Source organism: Echeneis naucrates, chromosome 22 (assembly GCF_900963305.1).
Source record: "Echeneis naucrates chromosome 22, fEcheNa1.1, whole genome shotgun sequence".
Lineage (NCBI taxonomy): Eukaryota > Metazoa > Chordata > Actinopteri > Carangiformes > Echeneidae > Echeneis > Echeneis naucrates.
The window spans coordinates 7,910,508-7,930,490 of record NC_042532.1 but is presented as its reverse complement, the minus strand read 5'-3'; the positions used below and the strand labels follow the sequence as shown (position 1 = coordinate 7,930,490).

The 19,983-nt window shown below is 41.6% G+C and overlaps 1 protein-coding gene across 1 annotated transcript in view; it reads right to left on the bottom strand.

The window, feature by feature from the left end:
• LOC115035489 (connector enhancer of kinase suppressor of ras 3-like) overlaps positions 1 to 18,416 on the bottom strand; it is a 41,414-nt gene extending 22,998 nt beyond the window's left edge. The window contains exons 1-3 of the mRNA XM_029493335.1: positions 18,190 to 18,416; positions 4,450 to 4,613; positions 670 to 872 (exon numbers count right to left, since the gene is read on the bottom strand). Of these exons, the coding sequence (XP_029349195.1) occupies positions 670 to 872; positions 4,450 to 4,613; positions 18,190 to 18,241 (419 nt within the window). The 5' untranslated portion in view covers positions 18,242 to 18,416. The remainder of the gene's footprint in view (positions 1 to 669; positions 873 to 4,449; positions 4,614 to 18,189) is intronic.
• Positions 18,417 to 19,983: the final 1,567 nt, after the last annotated feature.

The following is a 19,983-nucleotide window of genomic DNA, read 5'->3' as shown; positions in this document are numbered from 1 at the left end:
CCTTGCTTGGATTATTGTGCATGGGTGATTGGCTACAAACAGACTTTCACCATTCTGGTGCCATTTTGTCTCTTTTTCTCCTATCTCCCATCTAAAACATATTAACTCCAAAATAACTGCCTCATCACCTCCATGCACTTTCAATTATATCAGTGCTTATTATATTTGTTTATATCTGAGTAAAACATTTAGTAAAACAACTGCAGAGCACTGGGTAACATAATGAATATACATTCAAGAAGGATTCCTTAATTTCTCCAGTTAACCAGAAACAACACATTATTATTAAAACATAAGGTCAAAGAGTGAAAATTTGCTATGTATCTTCACTGGCAACTTGTAAAAAAAAAAAAGAAAAAAAAAAGTGAATTGTCATCAGGTGGACATTGAGTCAACATTCAACACAGCACTTTTAAAACCAGTTGTAATACTTTCATCTCAAAAAGACATTTACCACTTTATCATCCACAGAACAAGCTTAATTTCAGCCAGCTAACACTTAATCCTGGCAACCTAATTACTATGCTCTGCTTTTATGGAGTGATGTATTTTGGAGCAGGTCATGGGGAGAACAGACGGGATCAACTCGACCCCCCTACTCCCAGTCTAAATTTAGTAGTGTATGAGCACCAAGTGCCATACTCATGCTATCAAATTATGCCTTATTACCTGTCGAGCCAAGCCAGGAGGCTCTTTGCAGCTCCGATCAGTTCCACCACAGAAGTAAGGAAATCATTGGGTGGCTTGTGAGAGATGCTGCCATCATACGCAGGGCTTTTTCTACGATCAGATGTGGCCATGTGTAGACTGTTGGTGGCAGCTCTCATCCTCACAACGAGATTCTTCAAGTTGTCTGTCTCAACGCCATAGTTCTAAAACAAGAAATGAATGCACAATTTAAACTATACATTTCCACCAGGCATCACATGGACACAATCATTCCCTCTATTCCCGGAAGGTACCTGCTTTCTTCCCCTTGGAAAACACATTGTTTCCTGTATATTGAATAGTTCTAATCATTTCTTTGACAGATATGATTTAAATGCACATGGCTGTGAGAATAGCAAAGGTATAAAATTCCCAACAGTGTTCAGATTTGTTCAAGGACGTGCAAGTGCCATCACCTGATTCCTATCAAGCAGAGCAAAGTTTGCATTCTTGGGCCTCGGTTGTTTCCGGCTTCTTGCATTCCTTACTTTATGGGCTATTCACATGCAGAGCTGTGTCTTCAAGGGTCATTAAGTACTGTACAGAGCAGCTATAAGCTACTGCAGAATACTGAGCTGCAACAGGATGCACATTTTTTCTTTCAGGATGAAGAGTGTGACCGTGATGTGTAGCGTAAAGGTAAATACAGAAATGGTAGCTTGGCTCTTGTCCTGGTGAATATCAACTTACGTGGTGTTGCATCGCTGCCAGCAATGCTGCTGCATGTGTGATGAGCCAGCAGCTAAATATGCTTTGCATGGAGGAAAAAAAAGCACGTGTTTGGCAAACAACGGGGGGAGATCTGCAAGTGGTTAGTGTCTACTTTTATTTCACTGGCTCTCTCCAACATGTGCTTAAAAAACATAGAAATCATTTCACTCATTTTAATCCCCAGGGAATCACTGAAGTAACCGGACTAGTCAAACAGTAGCTGTAGTCCACATTTGACATGAAACATTGTTGAAATATCACAAACGAAGAAAGTGAATGCATTAATCTGCTGTTTTTAATCACCGAGACAAATTACTGTGTACTTTGGCAAATTAAAGCAATTCTAATTTTTATTCTAAAATATGACCAGAGAAAGTACAACATAAAAAAGAGGGAAAAAAGTTTGTGTGATTTGTGTTCCCAGTCAGCCACAAGTGAAACATTAGCATAAAGGCAGTGTGAGTAGCTGAACCATCAAAGGTCTCTGCTGGCTTTTTCCATTAGGAGGCTAATCACACAGTCACAGCAGCTCTGACTGGCCCACAGATGTCCACGGAGCCTTTGTCCTACACTACCAGCTGAGCTAAAGCCCAGGTCTGAGCACAAATCTGTGGTTCTAATCAAATATAATTTTCCAATCTCAGCAACATTTAAACCCAAATTGATGTTCTTTCAGCCCCTTTTTATAGATTTCTAGTTAATCTAGAATCAAGATGGAAGAACCTTTTTTTGGTGCAGGCTGTACTTGGAATTCTTTGAAGGGAACTATATAGTGATTTGTAACTGTTTGTGTGTGTGTCTGTTGCTAGAAAATGCCATCTAAGGTTAGGATTGTTACATTATCCCCAATGCAATAGTAAAACACATTTACAGCTGCTCTGTGGCCAGATGATCTGTCATATACTGTATGTTCAATGGCTGTTGGGCACAGCTAATTCGTTCAGAAATATATAGGCTCTTGTCCCATGAGTGGATCACTGGGAACTGAGAACAAATAAAGAAGTGTTGAGTTTCAACATCGACTCTGCAGAATGCATTACAGCCTTTCACCAAAATTAATTGAAATGCTCCTCCTTTCCCTTGAAAGCAGTTTGTTCTTGATGGCTTTTGGGTCTATGAGAAGCATGAGTATGAATACATCCTAAATGGCTGTCAGGTTGTGCATTAGCACATTTGTCATTACGATTTAGGTCATAAAGGTATTATATGTTTGTGAAATCTTCATTTTGTTCATACATGCATAAATATTTAAAATTCACGGCCAATCTTTGACAGCATCAACAGAACATGTCTGAGCTAACAGTAAACAGAATGAGACAAAGTCTGGGGTGTCTTATACTTGGGTGCTGGTGGCATGTGCTCTTGTCAGTAGCAGTGACCTTGCTACACAGTTACAGCTAATTGAATCGGGGCCTCACTTCCTCCCTAAGGTCCCATGGAAGGTTGAGGCCTCATTCTTTATAAGGAAATCCCTAACAGACATAAAACATTTAGCTGTGCTGCCTCGATGAGAGGTGAAAGGTTACAGAGAGTCCAGCATTCCTGGCTCTTCGCTCCAAGGAAAAGAGAGGGAGGGTGATAGTACAGTGTGCCAAATACTTCTTTTTTTAAGTGCACGACACATTGCATTGCAAATATGCAAAGAGAAAGCCTTAGAAAGTAATTTAACAAGTACATTATAATGAAAAATAAACATTCATATACATGGAAAATTCTCCTATTTAAAATAAATTGCATATGAATCAGCTTGAGAGGAAAACTACTTGAGATTCTACTGTGTTGATGTAAAATTTCTGGAGTTGAACAAAAATCTGTGCCTGATTACTGTGATGGGAAAAAAAATGTTATGGGCCACAAGTAGTACCCTATGGTATATATATTTTATGATGAGTATATCTATCAAAACAAAAAAGGCAGCCACATGTGCTTCCATGTGTTCCATTTTCTATGGTTATAGGTATAGAAAATACGATACTGGGAGTGGAGGCTGCTTAGCTTCGGTTTTTGCAGAATGAGATAGGAGAAACAGTAGTAAATATCAAATGTGCATCTGCTTTACTCAAGATCAAAGAAATCCCATTCATAGCTTCAGTGTGCTGAAGATTCAACTCTTAGGTTTGTTCAGAATAAAAATAGTCCTGCCCCAAACGATTAATGTAAAGCATTTTAAGAGAGCATAAAGGGAGAAATGCTGACACTGCGACTGCAATCTGGGACTTTTATGGCACAGGAAGTGATAAAAGTTCAAATCGATCCCATCTGCCTGAAAACCTGGTTCTTTTTCAGTTTGAGCATAAACTGTTTTCGTCATTCTTTTTATGCTCACTAGTTGAAGGCAAAGACATTTTGTTGGCAGTTCTTCTGCAGGCTGTGATGATGGACAGTGGGTCAGCTGGTTCATTCCCAGAGTGACTAATCTGAGCTATATAGGGGACATTCAACTGAACCAACAGAGATGGCTCAGGTGAGCAGGTTGCTCCAGAAACCGACTGTCTGCCAGCTGTTGGATGGCTGTTGGAGTTTAGAAGAAAAAAAAAACCCAACATGGTTTTAGAGCGATTGTGTTTTGTGTGTAAAGGATCAAACTGTCACTTGTAGCTACATGATAACTGATAACTGTTAACTGCTTTTCATAATCTCCATGGCTTCAAACCAGCCAAGCCAAAGGGCCCTCTTCCCAAAGTGACTTGATCTCCCCTCTTCTCTAAATGACACCACTGTTCCCCAGTGACCTTGGGCTGCTTCATGTGCTGTGGTGCCCCACAACCCACTGAGCTGTGTGGGATTTGATGAGCCCTTACGCATCGCTGCTTCCTTTAGCCGGCGAACTAGAAACTACAGCATTAGTGTTTAGTGAATATGGACACTGAGAGGTGGAGAAAGAGGTGACAGGGGCTTTGATGACCATAAGAGACCATGTTTTGTTACAAAAGCTCGCTGAAGATACAAGACAGTCATATTCATTGATTATATAACACACACACACACACACACACACACACACACACAGGCCAGCAAATGTCTACTGACCAGAGCACAGAGCAAATCGACAGCCTCCAGCACCAGCTCCTGGTGTCCGATCCTTGCCACACCAAGCTCCTCCAGGTCCTGATGTGTGATCTTCAGTAGCTGCTCCCCGCTGATCTTCTCCCGCTCAAAGTTGCTTACGTACTGCTGCAGGCTGTCATCTAGACCTGGATACACAAAACGAAAAGGGCAAAGAGGGAATAATTTGGAAAACGTTATAAACACTGTAAGCCCCCTGCTTTGAAAAGGTGGAGCTCGACTGTCTTTTCCTCCAGTGCAAACTTCAGTCTAACTGTTGTATCCGTCTTTCTATTTAGCATGTGTACTATTATTGTATGCATGTGCGTGTATGCAGTGTTAAGATAAGGAACAGGTGGGACTGCTATCTGTGCCGCTAGCTAGACAAACACACTATAAACAGAGTAACGGTTAGGAACTCTAAGTCTGTTGGGTTGGTTAAACAATGGAGAGCTATATTTGTGGGTGTGGGTGTTTCAATAAATGTGCCAGTGTCAGAGGCGTCCCCTTACTACTATTTGGAGCTACAATAACAGTTTGTCTGTTATGTTTCTGACAGCTGGAACACACAATGATTTAACTCAAATGAATGCACTGTGTACAGTAGTGCACTGCCACTAGCTCTCCTGATACTGTATAACTCACAATGCATTGCAAAAAACAAAGTCACAAACATGCCCTCCCTGTGCATGTATTGTGTCCCTCCGTGGACCTTCGAGTAGCGTTTAAAACAACAGAGTGAAGAACGAGCCTTTGTGTGTATTCATGTGTTCATCTAGCTGTGGGTACACAAGTGAACGCCATCTTTCTCCCCATCAAAGAGCACACACAGAAGGGGCAGCTGTGGCTACATGGCTCTGCGCCCTCCTTTTCTGAAAGACCTGTCAGCTGCATTACACACTCACTCACTCTAATCACACCACACACGCTGCACAAAGTTTTCTCACAAGATCCTTTTACAATTTCATATCCAAGACACAAAATCTCAACCTTTTTTTTCTTTTTTTTGAGGAACATCTAACTTAACAGCAGATAAGGTTATTCAAATAAAATGCAAAGCATTCTGGGTGTGCTCACTAGTCACTGAGCCATTTTTGTGAATGGCACCTGATATCTTCATGCCTCTGTGACATTTATTCTGTGCATGTGTTGCGAAGAGCATGCTTAGGGGTGAGAAATACAGCAAGCCTGTGTGTGATGGTAATAAAGCAAGCAGTCTTCATCAGCATCTGAAGAATATATATAAAAAGCATGCACTATATGTATAACCTGTTTCAAGCTTCTGAGAAAAGAAAACACAGCAAAAAAAAAAAAAACCAACAACCCTAAATTGGCTGTTTTTGTCCCTGTGTATTCACTATTCTGGGTTGTGTTTTAAATAGACAGTTTGAGACTCATCGATAAAAATACAATATCAGGTATCCCCCACCCATCAAACGAAATGGAAAAATCTGTTAGCTTTTAAGGTTAGCTCAAATACTTTACAGTAGCTGCAATTATGCAGTTTTCCTGTCAACCCTGAGTGCTCAGCTGTGACTTGATAAAAGCTGAAGCATGGCAAAGTCCTTAATGTTTCCCTCATACTTGGCAATTTGCATCCCATTGTGGTGTGTAGAAATAATAATGACACAAAACATCAGAATATGCTGCATTGTTTGGGCATAGGACTATCTATCTATCTATCTATCTATCTATCTATCTATCTATATAAACTATCTACAAAGGACTTCCTTAAAAGCCATCAAAGTTACATTAGGCCATCATGGTTCCCTTACAGCATTTTCAACCCATGGGAAAATGCATGCGAGCTCTCAAGCCCTGTTCACTGAATCAAAGGGAAGATCCACAATGACTGGTTAACCATTAGCTCCTCAAACAAGTCAAATTTAGTTAGACTCATTAGATTTTCCTCATACCTTGACATGCTAATTCCTAGGCAAGACTTAAGAGAATTTCAATCTTAACCACCGACTGACCAGTGGTGTGCACAAGAATCCACTTTGAATTGTAAGACGGGGACTGAGCTCTGGCCTGAGCCCACGCCGCTGTGAACGCAAGCCAAACACAAACACTGGGCTAGTCACTTAATGTGATTACATGAAAACAAAGACTTGTATCCAGAAGGGGCAAAGTTTCTCCTTCCTGCAGTGTTAAAAAGGCATTTCCTGTGGAACCGTGCCACCGTCCTCACCAAACAGAAGAAGAAAAGGCACAAGCCAAATCTGTGGTTCAGCTCACAATAAAACATTGCTGAGGTTTAAATTGTGTGTTTTTCCTAGCTCACTTGCTGTAAAACCACACTGACTAGATAGGGGAAAACAGTCTGGAAAGAAATGATAGGGTGAATTAATCTACACCCACTAATTGATGAAGGAAGGGACTTTCCTTTCCTCTGGGTTGTTTTTGCTTTTATTCATCCAATATGCTCTTCGCCACATACTCTCTCCCTCAAGAGTTTAGACATTTCGGGTTATTTCACGGTCAAACCTGATCTGCATTTGCTTTAAAATGGAACCATTGTAAGTGTGTTTACGTGTGCCACAGAAAGAGACCCACCATCTCAATAGAAGCAGCGGTGTAGAATGAGGGTAAATGTGTACAACAGAGCAACTACATCACTCTTTTACTGAATTGAGTGTCCCATAACAGGGAACATAGAAACATCTCCCTCTGGACTCAACCCTCGACACCTTCTGTGTTGAAGGGAGCTGTCCTTACAGTGGGGCTTATAAAACATTTACTGGGCCTTGATCAATGGCTGCTGAGGTGTGTGTATGTGCGAGTGAAACTATCAATTTTCATTTAGGGCAGGGAAGGCAGTAAAGGAGATAGAGTGTCAGGTTATTGTGAATTGAGAGGAGGGGGAGGCAGCAGGGAGGACTGTGTGAAGGGTTTTCAAAAGCCTGTGCAGGATGAAACCCTCTGGAGGAGTTTTATGGTGTCTGTGAACCATTTGGCAAATGTCCTCAAACATGAGCAAGTGGGTGTAACTCTGGAGAGTAACTCTGGAAGCCACGGAGCATCAATGTCAACTGCAATCACATGGTCAATATGCTGGAAAACATTCATTGCTCAAAAATATCATTCTCATCAGAAACTGAATGAAGGAATCCAGCAGGACCAAACCTTCATTTCTAATGCTACACTAAAACCAAGACTGGTCCAACTTCATGAGCCATTTCATGGACAGTTTCTTGAACGATTTTTCTAAAATTGGTATCAAGCAAACTTCTATCATTCTCTCTCCAATGCAAGAATTTGCTGTCCCTCCTCCGATATCAATGGAAATTTAATATCTTGGGTTTTGTAATGTTTTGCCCTAATAGCAAAATTTTGATGTACTTACTGGACTCTGATATTAACGGTCTAAATAAATTCCTGGAAGTACCCCAGTACAAAAGAGGAGGCGGAGTATCCCAGTGAGGCTCATCAATAACCAAACCATGCAGGGGGTGATGCCAGTGACACCTGTCATTCACTGTGGGGTCTTTCTTACCACCCACTATCTCCCTCCCAGCAAACAGTATAGAACAGGTCATCAATCCAACTCCTTCACTGTGTGTTTATGCTTAGTTGTACTCAGGCATATTTTTAAACAGCTGGGAAAGCAAGAACCCAAAGTCTGTGGTCTATAGGTGGAACTGGGCCCTGTTGGAGTCCATCGAGCTCTGCTGCCTACGTAGAGGCTGTGTAAGCACACATTTTTGGCAATGTAAACAACAGAACACTGTTTGGTTGAGCTATTCTTGTTATTATCTCAACATTTTCACACCCACAAAGGAGCACAAAAACAGCATACTGTATTTGATGTGGCCATGTACATAAAAGATCAGCAGCATCTTTGTGTTTGTAATGAAAAAAACATTTGCAGTATATCACATGGGTTTTTGTGACATTCACAAAAACACAAAAATGTTGATTGGTTTTGGGCAACAATGCCGTCAATGCATCTTTTGGTTTCCAGCATTTAGTTCTCAGGGATTTGATTACACTAGTAAAAGAGCAAACACCATTTCTCCTCCTACCAAAAGAATGAAAAAAGCTCTATCCTCTTGACCTCCCCCACCTTTCAACCCTTTAGTGTGCTACCCATGTGAGTTGCAGCCACCCTGTAACAAACAAACACACACACACACACACACACAAACACAAACCAATATCCCCACTGGGGTGGCCAATGGCAAAGCTACTGGGTTTAGAATAGCAAAGCCACTGTAACTCTGCCGCCTTTATTTGTCAGCCCGGTCTATGGACCTGTGGGGAACTGTCAGGAATTTGACTCATTGTTCTCCACTGAGCAGTTCCATTGTGGGAATTCACAGCGCTCTGGCACAATGGTCTCTGCCTAGACCGGCGAGTGTTGTAATTAGAAAGAAAGAAAAAGCTCCTCTCAGCGACTGCTAAACTATCCTATAATGCATGACTTCACAGGACAACAACAAAGCCCGTACACACACTGGGCAGGTCCTTCCAATGGGAACTGGGCTAGACGTTACACAACGGTCCTCTACATCTCTGCAATCAGCATGTTGTGTTCTTATCTTTGCATAATATTGAATCTTAGAGCTTTATATGGGACACCACTTGTGCAGAAAAAGGCCATATTTTCTTCATTGATTTTTGAATCAGGTGTCTTTCAGTAAGGCCAATTTGTCTAATTCTATCACTGTGACCCGTGTAACCCATGTTATAATCTCATCATTGACAACAAAGAGTGTTTTACTTCATATACCCTAATCTGAAACACAGACAACTACAAAATGGCAGTGACATGTCCCCAGTGGGCTTCTTCAGTGGTGAAAAAGCAGCTGAGACCAGTCTCTCCACAGGCAGACAAAAGCAGCTTTGTCTCTCGCAGGATGATGGACAATGACTGATGAGTGAAGAGGGGGTCAAAGTTTGCAGGGCTGTCATGGTTGAAGCACACCAGCAGCTCTAAGTGCCAGCCCCCAGGCTCGGCTAGTCCTTACCTATAGCTGGCCCCTGCCCATGTCACCAGATTCAGTACCTCCTCTGATTTCCAAGTTCCAAGTCTAAGTGGTGGACTTGGAAAGTATTGATTGGAGAGAGGTGAGAGGTGATTTCTGGAAGTGATGCAGGTCAGAACACAAGAGCACATGAGGTTATGAGAGGTATTTTGGCTGTCCCACAACTTGATGCATAATGACTTCTGGTCACAAACTAATGAGAACATAGATGAAAAACAAGATGGTGTGGGAGACACATAAAAGAGGCGAACCAGAGAGCTCCAGGCACAATAGTGGGCGTCTTTGCAAACCTGCTGCAACCAAACTCAAGATAAAGGTGTGGTTAAAAAAAAAAAAAAAAAAAAAAAAACACTACTAAAAACCTTACTCTTTGGGTCACTGAGTTTGTACAAGAAAAATATTCTCATAATAAAAGTAGGGGATGCAGGTGAGTATAGCCAGTGCTTGAGTGGTTGACAGAGTCAGGGGCTGAAGCAAGCCCTCAGGCCAATATAAAAGCCCATCACTCTCCAGTCAGTTGGTCACCCGGGCATGCTGCATCTCATTACCAGTAGCATCGACATTCACTAAAGAAAGCACCAAGACCTCAAAAACACCTCAAACTTCCCTGCCTCTCCTCTCAGCCCCGTTCCTGCATCCCCACCAAGGACAAGCTTCAGTCCCTACTGGCCCTCTCAATGTTCACATTGTTGGGGCTCTGCCTGTTAAAAGCATCCAAAGATAGTCACAGTCTTTGTGTTCAGGAAAAGTGCATTACAACAGAGACTGTTAGGTTTGCATTTTGCAAGTGTTTTATCTTGCAGGTTTAAACAAAATTACTGTTAAATCAGACAGAAATAAGGACATTCACTCAGTGTGGCCTGAGAGTTTCTACTGCAGATGGGATGACAGCACAGTTGTGTCAACATCTAAAAACACAATCTTGGCGAAAAACTATAGATCATTTCCTTACTACAAAACTATAATTATGAAGTTATTGCAAAGAGACGGGGATGGAGGTAACGACACAAAAAGCATAGGAACAAAGGGCAGAGACAGAAAAAGACAAGAAGGAAAATGACCATTTCTAAGACATGACATCAAACCTAAACCTGGGTTTAAAGTCACAGCCACTGAGAAACAAACAGGTCAGAGAAAAAGTAGCAAACTCCATTTAGTGGTGTATGAACAGGGTGGCCCTACATGCTGATTACAGACAATTTAAAATCACCATAATAGCTGTCTATAGAAACCACAATAAAGATGAACAAGGCTTGGGGGAGGAAATGAGCTCCATCCATTTAGTTTGCCATGGGAATATTGTGCTAGTAGTCAGATTAACAGTGTACTAACACTGTTTGTGGGCATAGTTTGCAGCAGAGACAAACTTAACAAAAACATAATTTGCTTTAATGAAACAAGTCTTTAATTAAAGATAGCTTCATATTGCCCATGTGGCTCATATGACTGAGTGCAGTACTTTCTCCCTTCCTGTTGATCCCTCATAAGCATCTTTGGATAAGAACCTGCTAATTGCCGTAAATCTCCTAGAGGGTAAATCCCTCCTCAAATCTTGTTAAAAACCCGAGCTAAAAAAGTAGAGAGAAAGATTCAACTGCCAAGCCATGCAGAGGATTTACTCGATCAAAACCGACAGAGGCTCCATCCGTGACCTTAGCACAGTGGAGTTCCCTTCCTCAGCCCAGGCTGTCCACACGCAAATCTGAGCTGGGTGCCTGCATTCTACCCAGAGCCTAAGTGCAAAAGGCAACCAGTGAGCAGTCTCTTGTTCACAGTGACTGCCAACACAGAACTGAAGGACCAGCTGGGCTGTAAATAAAATTTGGGTTACTATGATGGAAAGAAAAGTAAGAAGTTGGGGTGGAGGGGTGTAGGTTTGGGGAGGTCAGAAGAGGATAAGGTAGGGAGGTCAGGAAAGGATAAGGTGAGCTAAGGGGGTGGGGAACATAATTCCAATCCAACAATTTAATCCTTGCCTCTGTCCAGTTTAGGGAAAGAGGAGGCAAAGGTAAAAAAGACAGAACATTCTGTCCATCATCTCTATACAAGACCAATAAAAACAGCCTGACATATTCAATCATAAGCTTTCTTCAAAAATGATCACTGACTCATTTGTCCAATAAAACAAGCATGTGGATAAATTATGCAAAGCAAAACACCACTAGGCAGCCTACATACTGAGGGCAACCAGTCCTGTTCTACCCATTGTGAGTACTGCGGGTGGTGGAGGGTGAGTCATCTTCAACTAAAGTTAGTGGTTCAGGACCGTGTGAGTCGCCCGCAGGCAAAGACAGGCCACCTGTGATGCATGCGCACTGTGACACATTCACACACTGCATGTTGTGCTGTGCTTACTGTACTGTATGCTGAACTGCGTCACTACAAAAAAAAAAACAAACAAACAAACACACACACCAGTTTGCAGGTGATGTTGTTTGTACTCTTTTCAGCACCTGTGTATCTCCCTCACAGACATGACATAAATATAGGAACAGTCATGTACCAATCAATGTGCTGTTGACTGGAGAGAGAGCAGTGTACAGAGAAGGGCAGGTGGGAGGCTTTTCCCAGGTGTCTGCACCGGTGGTAACAAAAGAGAGAATCAACAGAATCTCCCATGATTGTTCGCTCAGGTCCAGGAGCCACCCCTCCCTGCTTAAACAAATTTTAAAATCCACGTTATCCCAACGTTATTTGTACAGCCTATTGAGTTGAGAACTGGGGAACACAATGCACAGGTGTTTTCATGCTTGAGGACAGATTATCTGGGATGTAGTAGTTTTAGGCAAAAATGTAGGAAGCAGGACATTTTGTTGAGGAGTTTTACAACCAATTTCGGAACACCAAAGCACATCAAGGTGGTTGTGTCGTGGCTGTAACCTGTATTCTAATATGTTGCCTGTATACTACATATTGTGGAAGACAATAAGAAAATTGTAGCATGTGGTGGTTGTTTTTTTGTTTGTTTGTTTTTTTTTTTCAATAACTGAAACAGTTCTTCCACACAATGTGTGACTTCACAGCAATGCATTTGTGGAATTAGTGTGCTGGGGAAAACCAAAAACCAAATAACCGGAATGACAGCACATAACTTCCCTTTAAACTCATAGGTGTTTTAAGTTTTCTGGTTTAAAAAAACAAAAGAAAAACAACTTTCATTCATCCTCAAATCAGCTATACATGAGAACATTCTGGTTATGGTGGGACTGGCCCATTACAGCTGCCATGTCTATCAGTACCCTCTAATGTAACCAAGTGAAGACATGAACACAAGCGTAAACCAACTAACAGTAACATGGGATGTTCCATTCAGTACTGATGTGATAGGAGCATGCAAATGTAAACAGAGTGGATTGCAGAAGGGAAGTCAGTGATTTTTTAAGTGGTGGACTGTAATTTAAAAGAGTGTGAATAGCTGAGCAGGAATTCAGTCAGTCAGTCAGTCTTTCTAGCAGACTGGGAAAATACTGACAGGTCTGGACATGTTCTAAACAAGCTCTGATCTGGAATCCATCCAAGTGCCCGGCTAAACCCAAAAGTGGGTAACAGTTCATAAAACTACAAACCACTTCATAATCATAATGACATTGCACTCCATTACAGTGTAAGCTCGTGGCAGGATGAAAGAGCTTTGTGTGTATTTGGTCAGCCAAATGGGGGTGGAGGTTGGAGTTTGAATTTGACTGGGTTCAGCATTTTAAATCCGTTAAAAGCAACTGGTGGCCCCAACTGCAACAAAGGACATGTGTGACCTGTTTTGACAGCTCATTCACAGAGATTCTGGTTTAGCATGGGAGAAAAAATAAGCAGCAGTCCACTGCATTCCTCACATGTTCTGTGGTTATTTGAGCATAACTGCATTGACAATGCTTTGGTAGCAGTACAAACGCGGCCGTACACTTCCATATTTGATCTCCTTAGCAGTTCATCAGCACATTATATGTCACAGCAGCAATTTGAGACTTTAATATACTGGAAAATTCCAATCACACGTTGGTGTTCAGACACAATCATGGCACAAAAACACATATAAACCAGTAAGTGTGGACAGGAGCACAAGAGGTCAGTCACCCGTATTTGCACTTGCACCCGCTATGCCACCTCAGGTTGAAGCCTTTATTCCCATGGCTTAAGCATGGCACTTCACAGGCCAATGCTCTTAGAGCAGAGCAGGGCCAAATGGCTTGCAGGTCTAGCTAAGCTGAGATCATCAGGGATATTTGCAATGCATATTTTAGATTTGAATGAAGAACAAACTGGTCTGGTCCAGGTTGGCAGGGATATGAGGTGACACTGTGTCTCGCCCATTGGCAGAGTGAGAACTGTTGGATATACACATGAATGTAAACTGATAATATCAAAATGATTTCTATTTTACTGATAAAAATAACAACTGCTATAAAGTGCTGCACAAATGGAGAATCATTATTGTCCAAATATCATATTAGAGTGGAACATGTTGTCTTGGAGCTCATCTGGATAGTAACTGTTAACCGCAGTAAAAAAATAATTAAAACATAATGGCTCTTTCTCTTTTTATAAACACATTAAAACAGTGGCACTAACTATTGATGATTTCTCTAGAAGTCCCCATATGTTGGCACTCCTGAGGCTGTAAGGCTGGAACAGCAGGCCGTGTGAGAAACAAGCCACGATGAGGCTGACAGGAGAAAGAAAAAAAAAAAACAACAACAAAAAACCATGGCAAACCCTTTCAGCCACTTCTCCCTAGGGGGAATCCTCTTACAGCACTTCCCCTGAACTCTGAAGGCCATTTTCTATGGGAAACTAACATGGTTATCTGCCCATCAATGGAACACAATAGGTCAATTTTAAAGGCTGAATGGCTGGATGAATGAAAACTAGTAAATGACAAAGACAGGAGTTTTAACTAAATGTTACTGTCATTTGCATAAATTATTTCTCCTTGTTACTTCCTTGTATACATAAGGTTAAGAGGGGGGTGCTGCAGATTTCTGTCTATGTTTGGATTAATTGAGCTCCTTTCCACCCAGATGCATGTACATGGCATCTTTACAGCATAGGGGTTGCTAAATTACAATTTAGGATTAATGATGCTGGTTGAGGCTATCCAAACATAGACCTCCACTTGCACCATAGAGCTGGCGCTGAAGCAGAGACATTAGATGCCTTAATAAGGGTGAGGTGTCTGCACAGTGTCTTTTCACACTCCACTTTAGGAAGTTAGTTTCAGCCGGATAAAGATCATGGGCCATCATTGCCCACACCTTCCTATCACCTTTGCAGATAAGGCTGCTGAAGGTACCCATCAGTGCAGTCAGTTAGCATGTGTGGACTTAGACACAGGAGTGTTATTTCTCCAAGCACCCACTCATTCAAAGATAAAGTCATATTCAGCACATGTTTGTCACCTATCTAACAACTCAATTGCCTTTTGGCACTTCAGTGCTACTTGAGGAGCAGGATACAGCCCCACTCATCCACGCTTCCACTCTTGTGTTTCCAAGTTCATGGCAACAAACATAAACCATCTGGAAGACGTGTTCAACCTGCATCTGATCACTTGTGTTGGACTATTGGTTATGGGGAACGTCCACACACCTGCAACTGTTGCGACTGGCACATCACTGATAAGCTAAAAGAACCTGGCCTTATATAGACCTGTCCCAAATAAGCTTGTTTGGTATAAAGTGTGTCAGAGATAGATGTAGGCCACAAGATCAGCAAGACTTTAACAATGACCTCATGCTCCAAATAAAATTCATGGCTGAAATTCACATGCCTAATCAATTTATAGAAACATGGCTTTGAAATTTGATTGGCCTGTATCTAAGTATAGAAGATGTTGGAGGATGTCCAGCGTGTGCTGCACTGTCCAGCCTGGGCTTGTAAAACGACTGGATAGGAGTCATTGATTCCAGCAGTAGCTGTGCAGGTTAGCGTGTCTGGGATGCCTTGTTAAAACCTGGCAGACATAGTCCCATTCACTGAAACATGGTTAAGAGGAAAGGCCAAAGCAGACATTAGGCAAATGAGAAGTTATTCGGCTGAGTTAGAGCTAAATATTCCCTGATCAGTGCCAGCCTGATCAACCCCAAGCATAGTTCATGGGCAGTCAGGACTATATTTGGAAAATGACTTGCAGCATATGATTTAAACTTTTGCTTTTATGAAAATGGGTATGTAGGTCAATATATTAATGCCACTCAATGCAATTCACTTGTCACAATATAATGAAAATGTTATTAAATTAGTGAAGACATATTGTTGTTGCACCATCTATTCTGCCATTAGGCTGCCATTAGAAGAGCTGGCTTCCTTGGGGGCATGTTGATCCTCACATGACATATGGCACAGCATTCACATGACACCACAGGCCCAGCTGGAAGATCAGACCTTGTGGTGAAGGAAGTACGCTTCAGGGCATCTCCAGTCACCAAACAAAAAACAACAATGTTTGAACTGAATGAACCAAACGTCCTTTCACTAGCAATAAACATCCACTAACCACCGCTTGATCTCCTTGAACAATGCAAGTGATTAACAATTGTCTGAAAACACAAAACAAGTCCCTGTTCTACTGGAGAAAACAACCCGAGGCAGATCAATGCAAAGGTCTACATACAGCTCTTATAGGGACATTAATTTGACTTCTTTCACACACCATGTTTTCCACTGGTGTAGAGGTCAACATGAGGCCAAGACCTTGCTCTAAACACAGGTTTGACCACAGACTAACGGACAAGTTAGTCCTCAGACAAACAACAGCAGTGGTTATATGCCATGTGTTATGTTATAGCTGTGTACTGTACTGTAGTCATAGGGGACAACACAAGGTCTTCTGTTCCATGAACACAGTTGGTGACTTCTGCCACACACACACACTCTGCTGTTGGATGGACATAAAGGCATTGAAAATGTCTGACACTACACATACAGAATAAAGAAAACACCCTTCTTTAGGGACAGTTTACTTAATGCAATTTCATGTTAAATCCCATAAGCTAAAGACATTAGCCATGTACAGAGGGCCAATCAGCGTTCTATGTAATGATGTCAAGAGGCATTTGAATGTTAGCTGAGAGCTTTATTTGTTTGGGGTTGAGACTACTAAGGGGCAGATCAAATTTCTTGCAAAGTAATTGTAGTGTACACCCATAGCAGCTTGGAACCCAAGCAAATGACTATTCAGGCTTCCTAGGAGAGTTTCACTCTATGCAAAATATACATACCCCCCCCAAAAAAAAAAAAAAAAAAAAAAATAGCTATTTCAGTTGAAATGGTCTTTTTTTAATTGATGATGCGACTTTCATTGGATCTTTTCACAGATAAAAAAAGAGCCTTTATGCCTCTGTAGTACCACAACATAGTGATAACAATACAAAAGGGTGAAGGTATGACTCGGAGAGTACACTTTGCCAATTACATGTAAATTCATTACGCAGCACTAGTTCTTTGATGATGAGGGAAATAAAACTTTGCAGGAGGAAATTGCAGGGCCCGTCCTTTACTTTGCTGATTCTCGCGCATAAGACAACAACAGATAAGCCCACTCAGCAACAACAGCAGTCTCTTGGCAGGAACGGTTCACTTGAAGTTGACCCTGTGATCAATGCACCAGCCTGTCCGTCTCTTCTACCAAGTTTGTAGGGTTCTGCGAAACCAGTGGTTACAAGCAGCAGATACAACTGCTGAGTCAGGCTTTGAGGAGACTGGCAGCAGCGGAGCCTGTGTGGACAGCTAATCCTTCAACCATTCGTGCCGTGGCTGGGCTCTTCTCACTGCACATACAGAAAGTAACCCCTCCACAATCCCCTTTAGCTCCCAGCTATAGATGAGCAGTGGAAGGCATGTCTAAATAAGCAGTTACACTGTTTGATGCTCCAAATACTGACAAAATGCTCGCCCTTAAACACAATTTATGAGATGAAACAGGAAAACCCCAAATGATTTGCGTAGGAATTCAGTTTTGTCCCACCACCACATAAACATCCCACCAGTCCTTTTGCGGCATAACATAGGCACACTTAGGAGTTTCTGTGATTGGAATGATTACACTGAGAATATTTTCTTCCATACTTCACATACCATTTGGTGTCCCTCACTAGACATACCTATGCTGTGACTGCATGCTGGCTCACAGAGTACGGACACTGCTTCCAGTGCCAGCCTTCCTGTCAGGTGTATGCTTTTTATGGGCTGTCAGAGCCTTCAAAGCACTAAAGCAGAGGTCTGACTATAAAACGATGGATGGAATGTAAATTGCTTCCTGAGAGGGCAGTGATTTCAAAACAGGTCTACTAGTACATATCAGTGTTATTCTATTTACGCATCAAACTAAGTGGCCAAATTTCGATAGGTGTATTTCTAACAGAGTCTTAGGTGGCGTTGACCTCAGGTATTCCTGACACGGAATTTTAGTCTGAATAAATTGTTTCTTTTATAGCACAGTGTTCCACTAATGTTTACAGAGCAAATGTGAAACACACTCAAACATGGAAACATGCAGCATATTTAGCAGATGGGTCAAAGAGAAGTTGCCGACATCTGTTTGAGTGAGAGTGAACGGCAGTCCCACGGCAGGGCGCCTCGGAGCAGGTATGTTGTCACACAGGAGCAGTTTCTCAGTTTCTACGAAACTGACTGGAGATAAGTGAGGGGGGCATAGGTGAACCTAGCCGGGCTGTTTCTGTCAGGAAAAAGAAACAACTAAATAAAGTTGGACGCAAACTGCAGAGCTCCGCACTCAGCTTACCTTTCATCCAGTCGACAACTTGCTTCGGCGTCCACTTCGTTATCGGCTCCATGGCGTCCGGGACAATGTCAGGGACTAAAAATGTGTCTAAAATTGGCGAAGAGGGTCGTCTGACTAATTATTATTGTCTAAAAAAAACATAAGAAAAGCGGAGTCACATCGTTCACAGCCGCTCGGTAAGCTCGTCTATCTGCGCTCACTCACTGCACGGCCCGGCTGCTGCATGACTGAGGCTCGACTGAAGCAACTCTACCGAGCTCCTCCACATCCCCACTGCGCTGCCTTCACGAGCTGCTGGGAATGCTGGGAGAAATCAACATCCATGCAAAGTGGTATTCTACAAAAGGCTTGAGTTATTGCAAACTTGCTTGTCTAAGGCACAGATCCTTAAAAAAAAGCCTGTGTTTGTTTTCATTTAGTGAACATTTTATTTACAAGTATCGCTCAATCGATGCTGTCATGATTGTTGGTGCTTACTCACTCTATTTGATGCAGTTTTAACGTCTCATATCGATCAAATCGAGTGCATTTGTTTCACACAGTGAAAGTGAATATTTCAAACCTAACTGATAACAATTTCGGATCACAATTATATGAACACTCAGCAGTGTCGAGCCCAATCACCATACTGTGGTGCGACAGAAAAGGTTTACGGAAAGCACATGAACATAGCCTATGATGTAGGTGGTTTCGGCGAGTTCACCGCCTTCATTTGAAACTGGAGGCGTGTGTTGATGTTTGTCACCCCTGGGCAGTGGCTGGAGGGACTCCACGACTGATATAAATATAATATAAATATTGATATAAATATCAAGTCATAATTTCTTTAATAAAACATACACATTCGTCATCAGTTGTAACACTTGTACACACTTGTAATATTTTGTTCTGGCATGACCTAAAGTCATAAATGTGATACTATTAGCTGAATTTGATGAACATTTGCTGGAGTGGCCAAGATGTACTATCAGGCATCAAAACAGAAACAGTTTTTCTTCCCATTGAGCTGACTGTGACTCACCACTGCTCTCTGTTGGTGTCTTGCATCTTTGCAAGTCATCGGTAGTACTGGGCTGCCTTACCCTCACCCCCACCCTGCCCTAAGACCTCTACCGTAATGTTTTACATTGTACTGTCATCACCTACATTAGTAAAACATCTGTTGTACAACAATAATGAAACTGGATTTAAGGCTACAATGTCTCTGTCTGCTGTCCCATCTACAGTGGAGGAATAACAACAATCTGAAGAACCAAGTTGGAAAGATATTCGTGATATATATAGTTAATTAAGGTATTAATGTATTGTTATATAATAATTAAGCTTTTATTGGTTAACGCTTGCCATTGTTCTGTCAACCAACTAAACATAGACTATTATTTTCTTAACTGAAATTAAAACAAAAAATAGACAAACTGATGAGCTGATTATGATGATGTTCCACTGAAAAAGCTCTCAGACAAAGATTGTGATTTGTTTGAATAATTGTTGTATTCCATAATCATATATGATATAATTGTAACATCATAGTCATTGTCATACAGGCTTTGTGTTACAATGAAAAGCATTCATTGGACCAAACAAAATGTAATTTTGCTGCCTTCTTCCTCACATTTTGAGACATCATGTATGTGACATAAAGCTGATTACAGTTCAACCTGTGTACAGGATAAAAAAAACAAACCATATTAAAGGGGTTTCCAGGAAATATCAAATTAAAAAGGGAAAATCGTTTCTTGAATGGGCAGAGGTGAAGCTACTTTATCGGCAAGGATTCATGTTTTATAATAATGG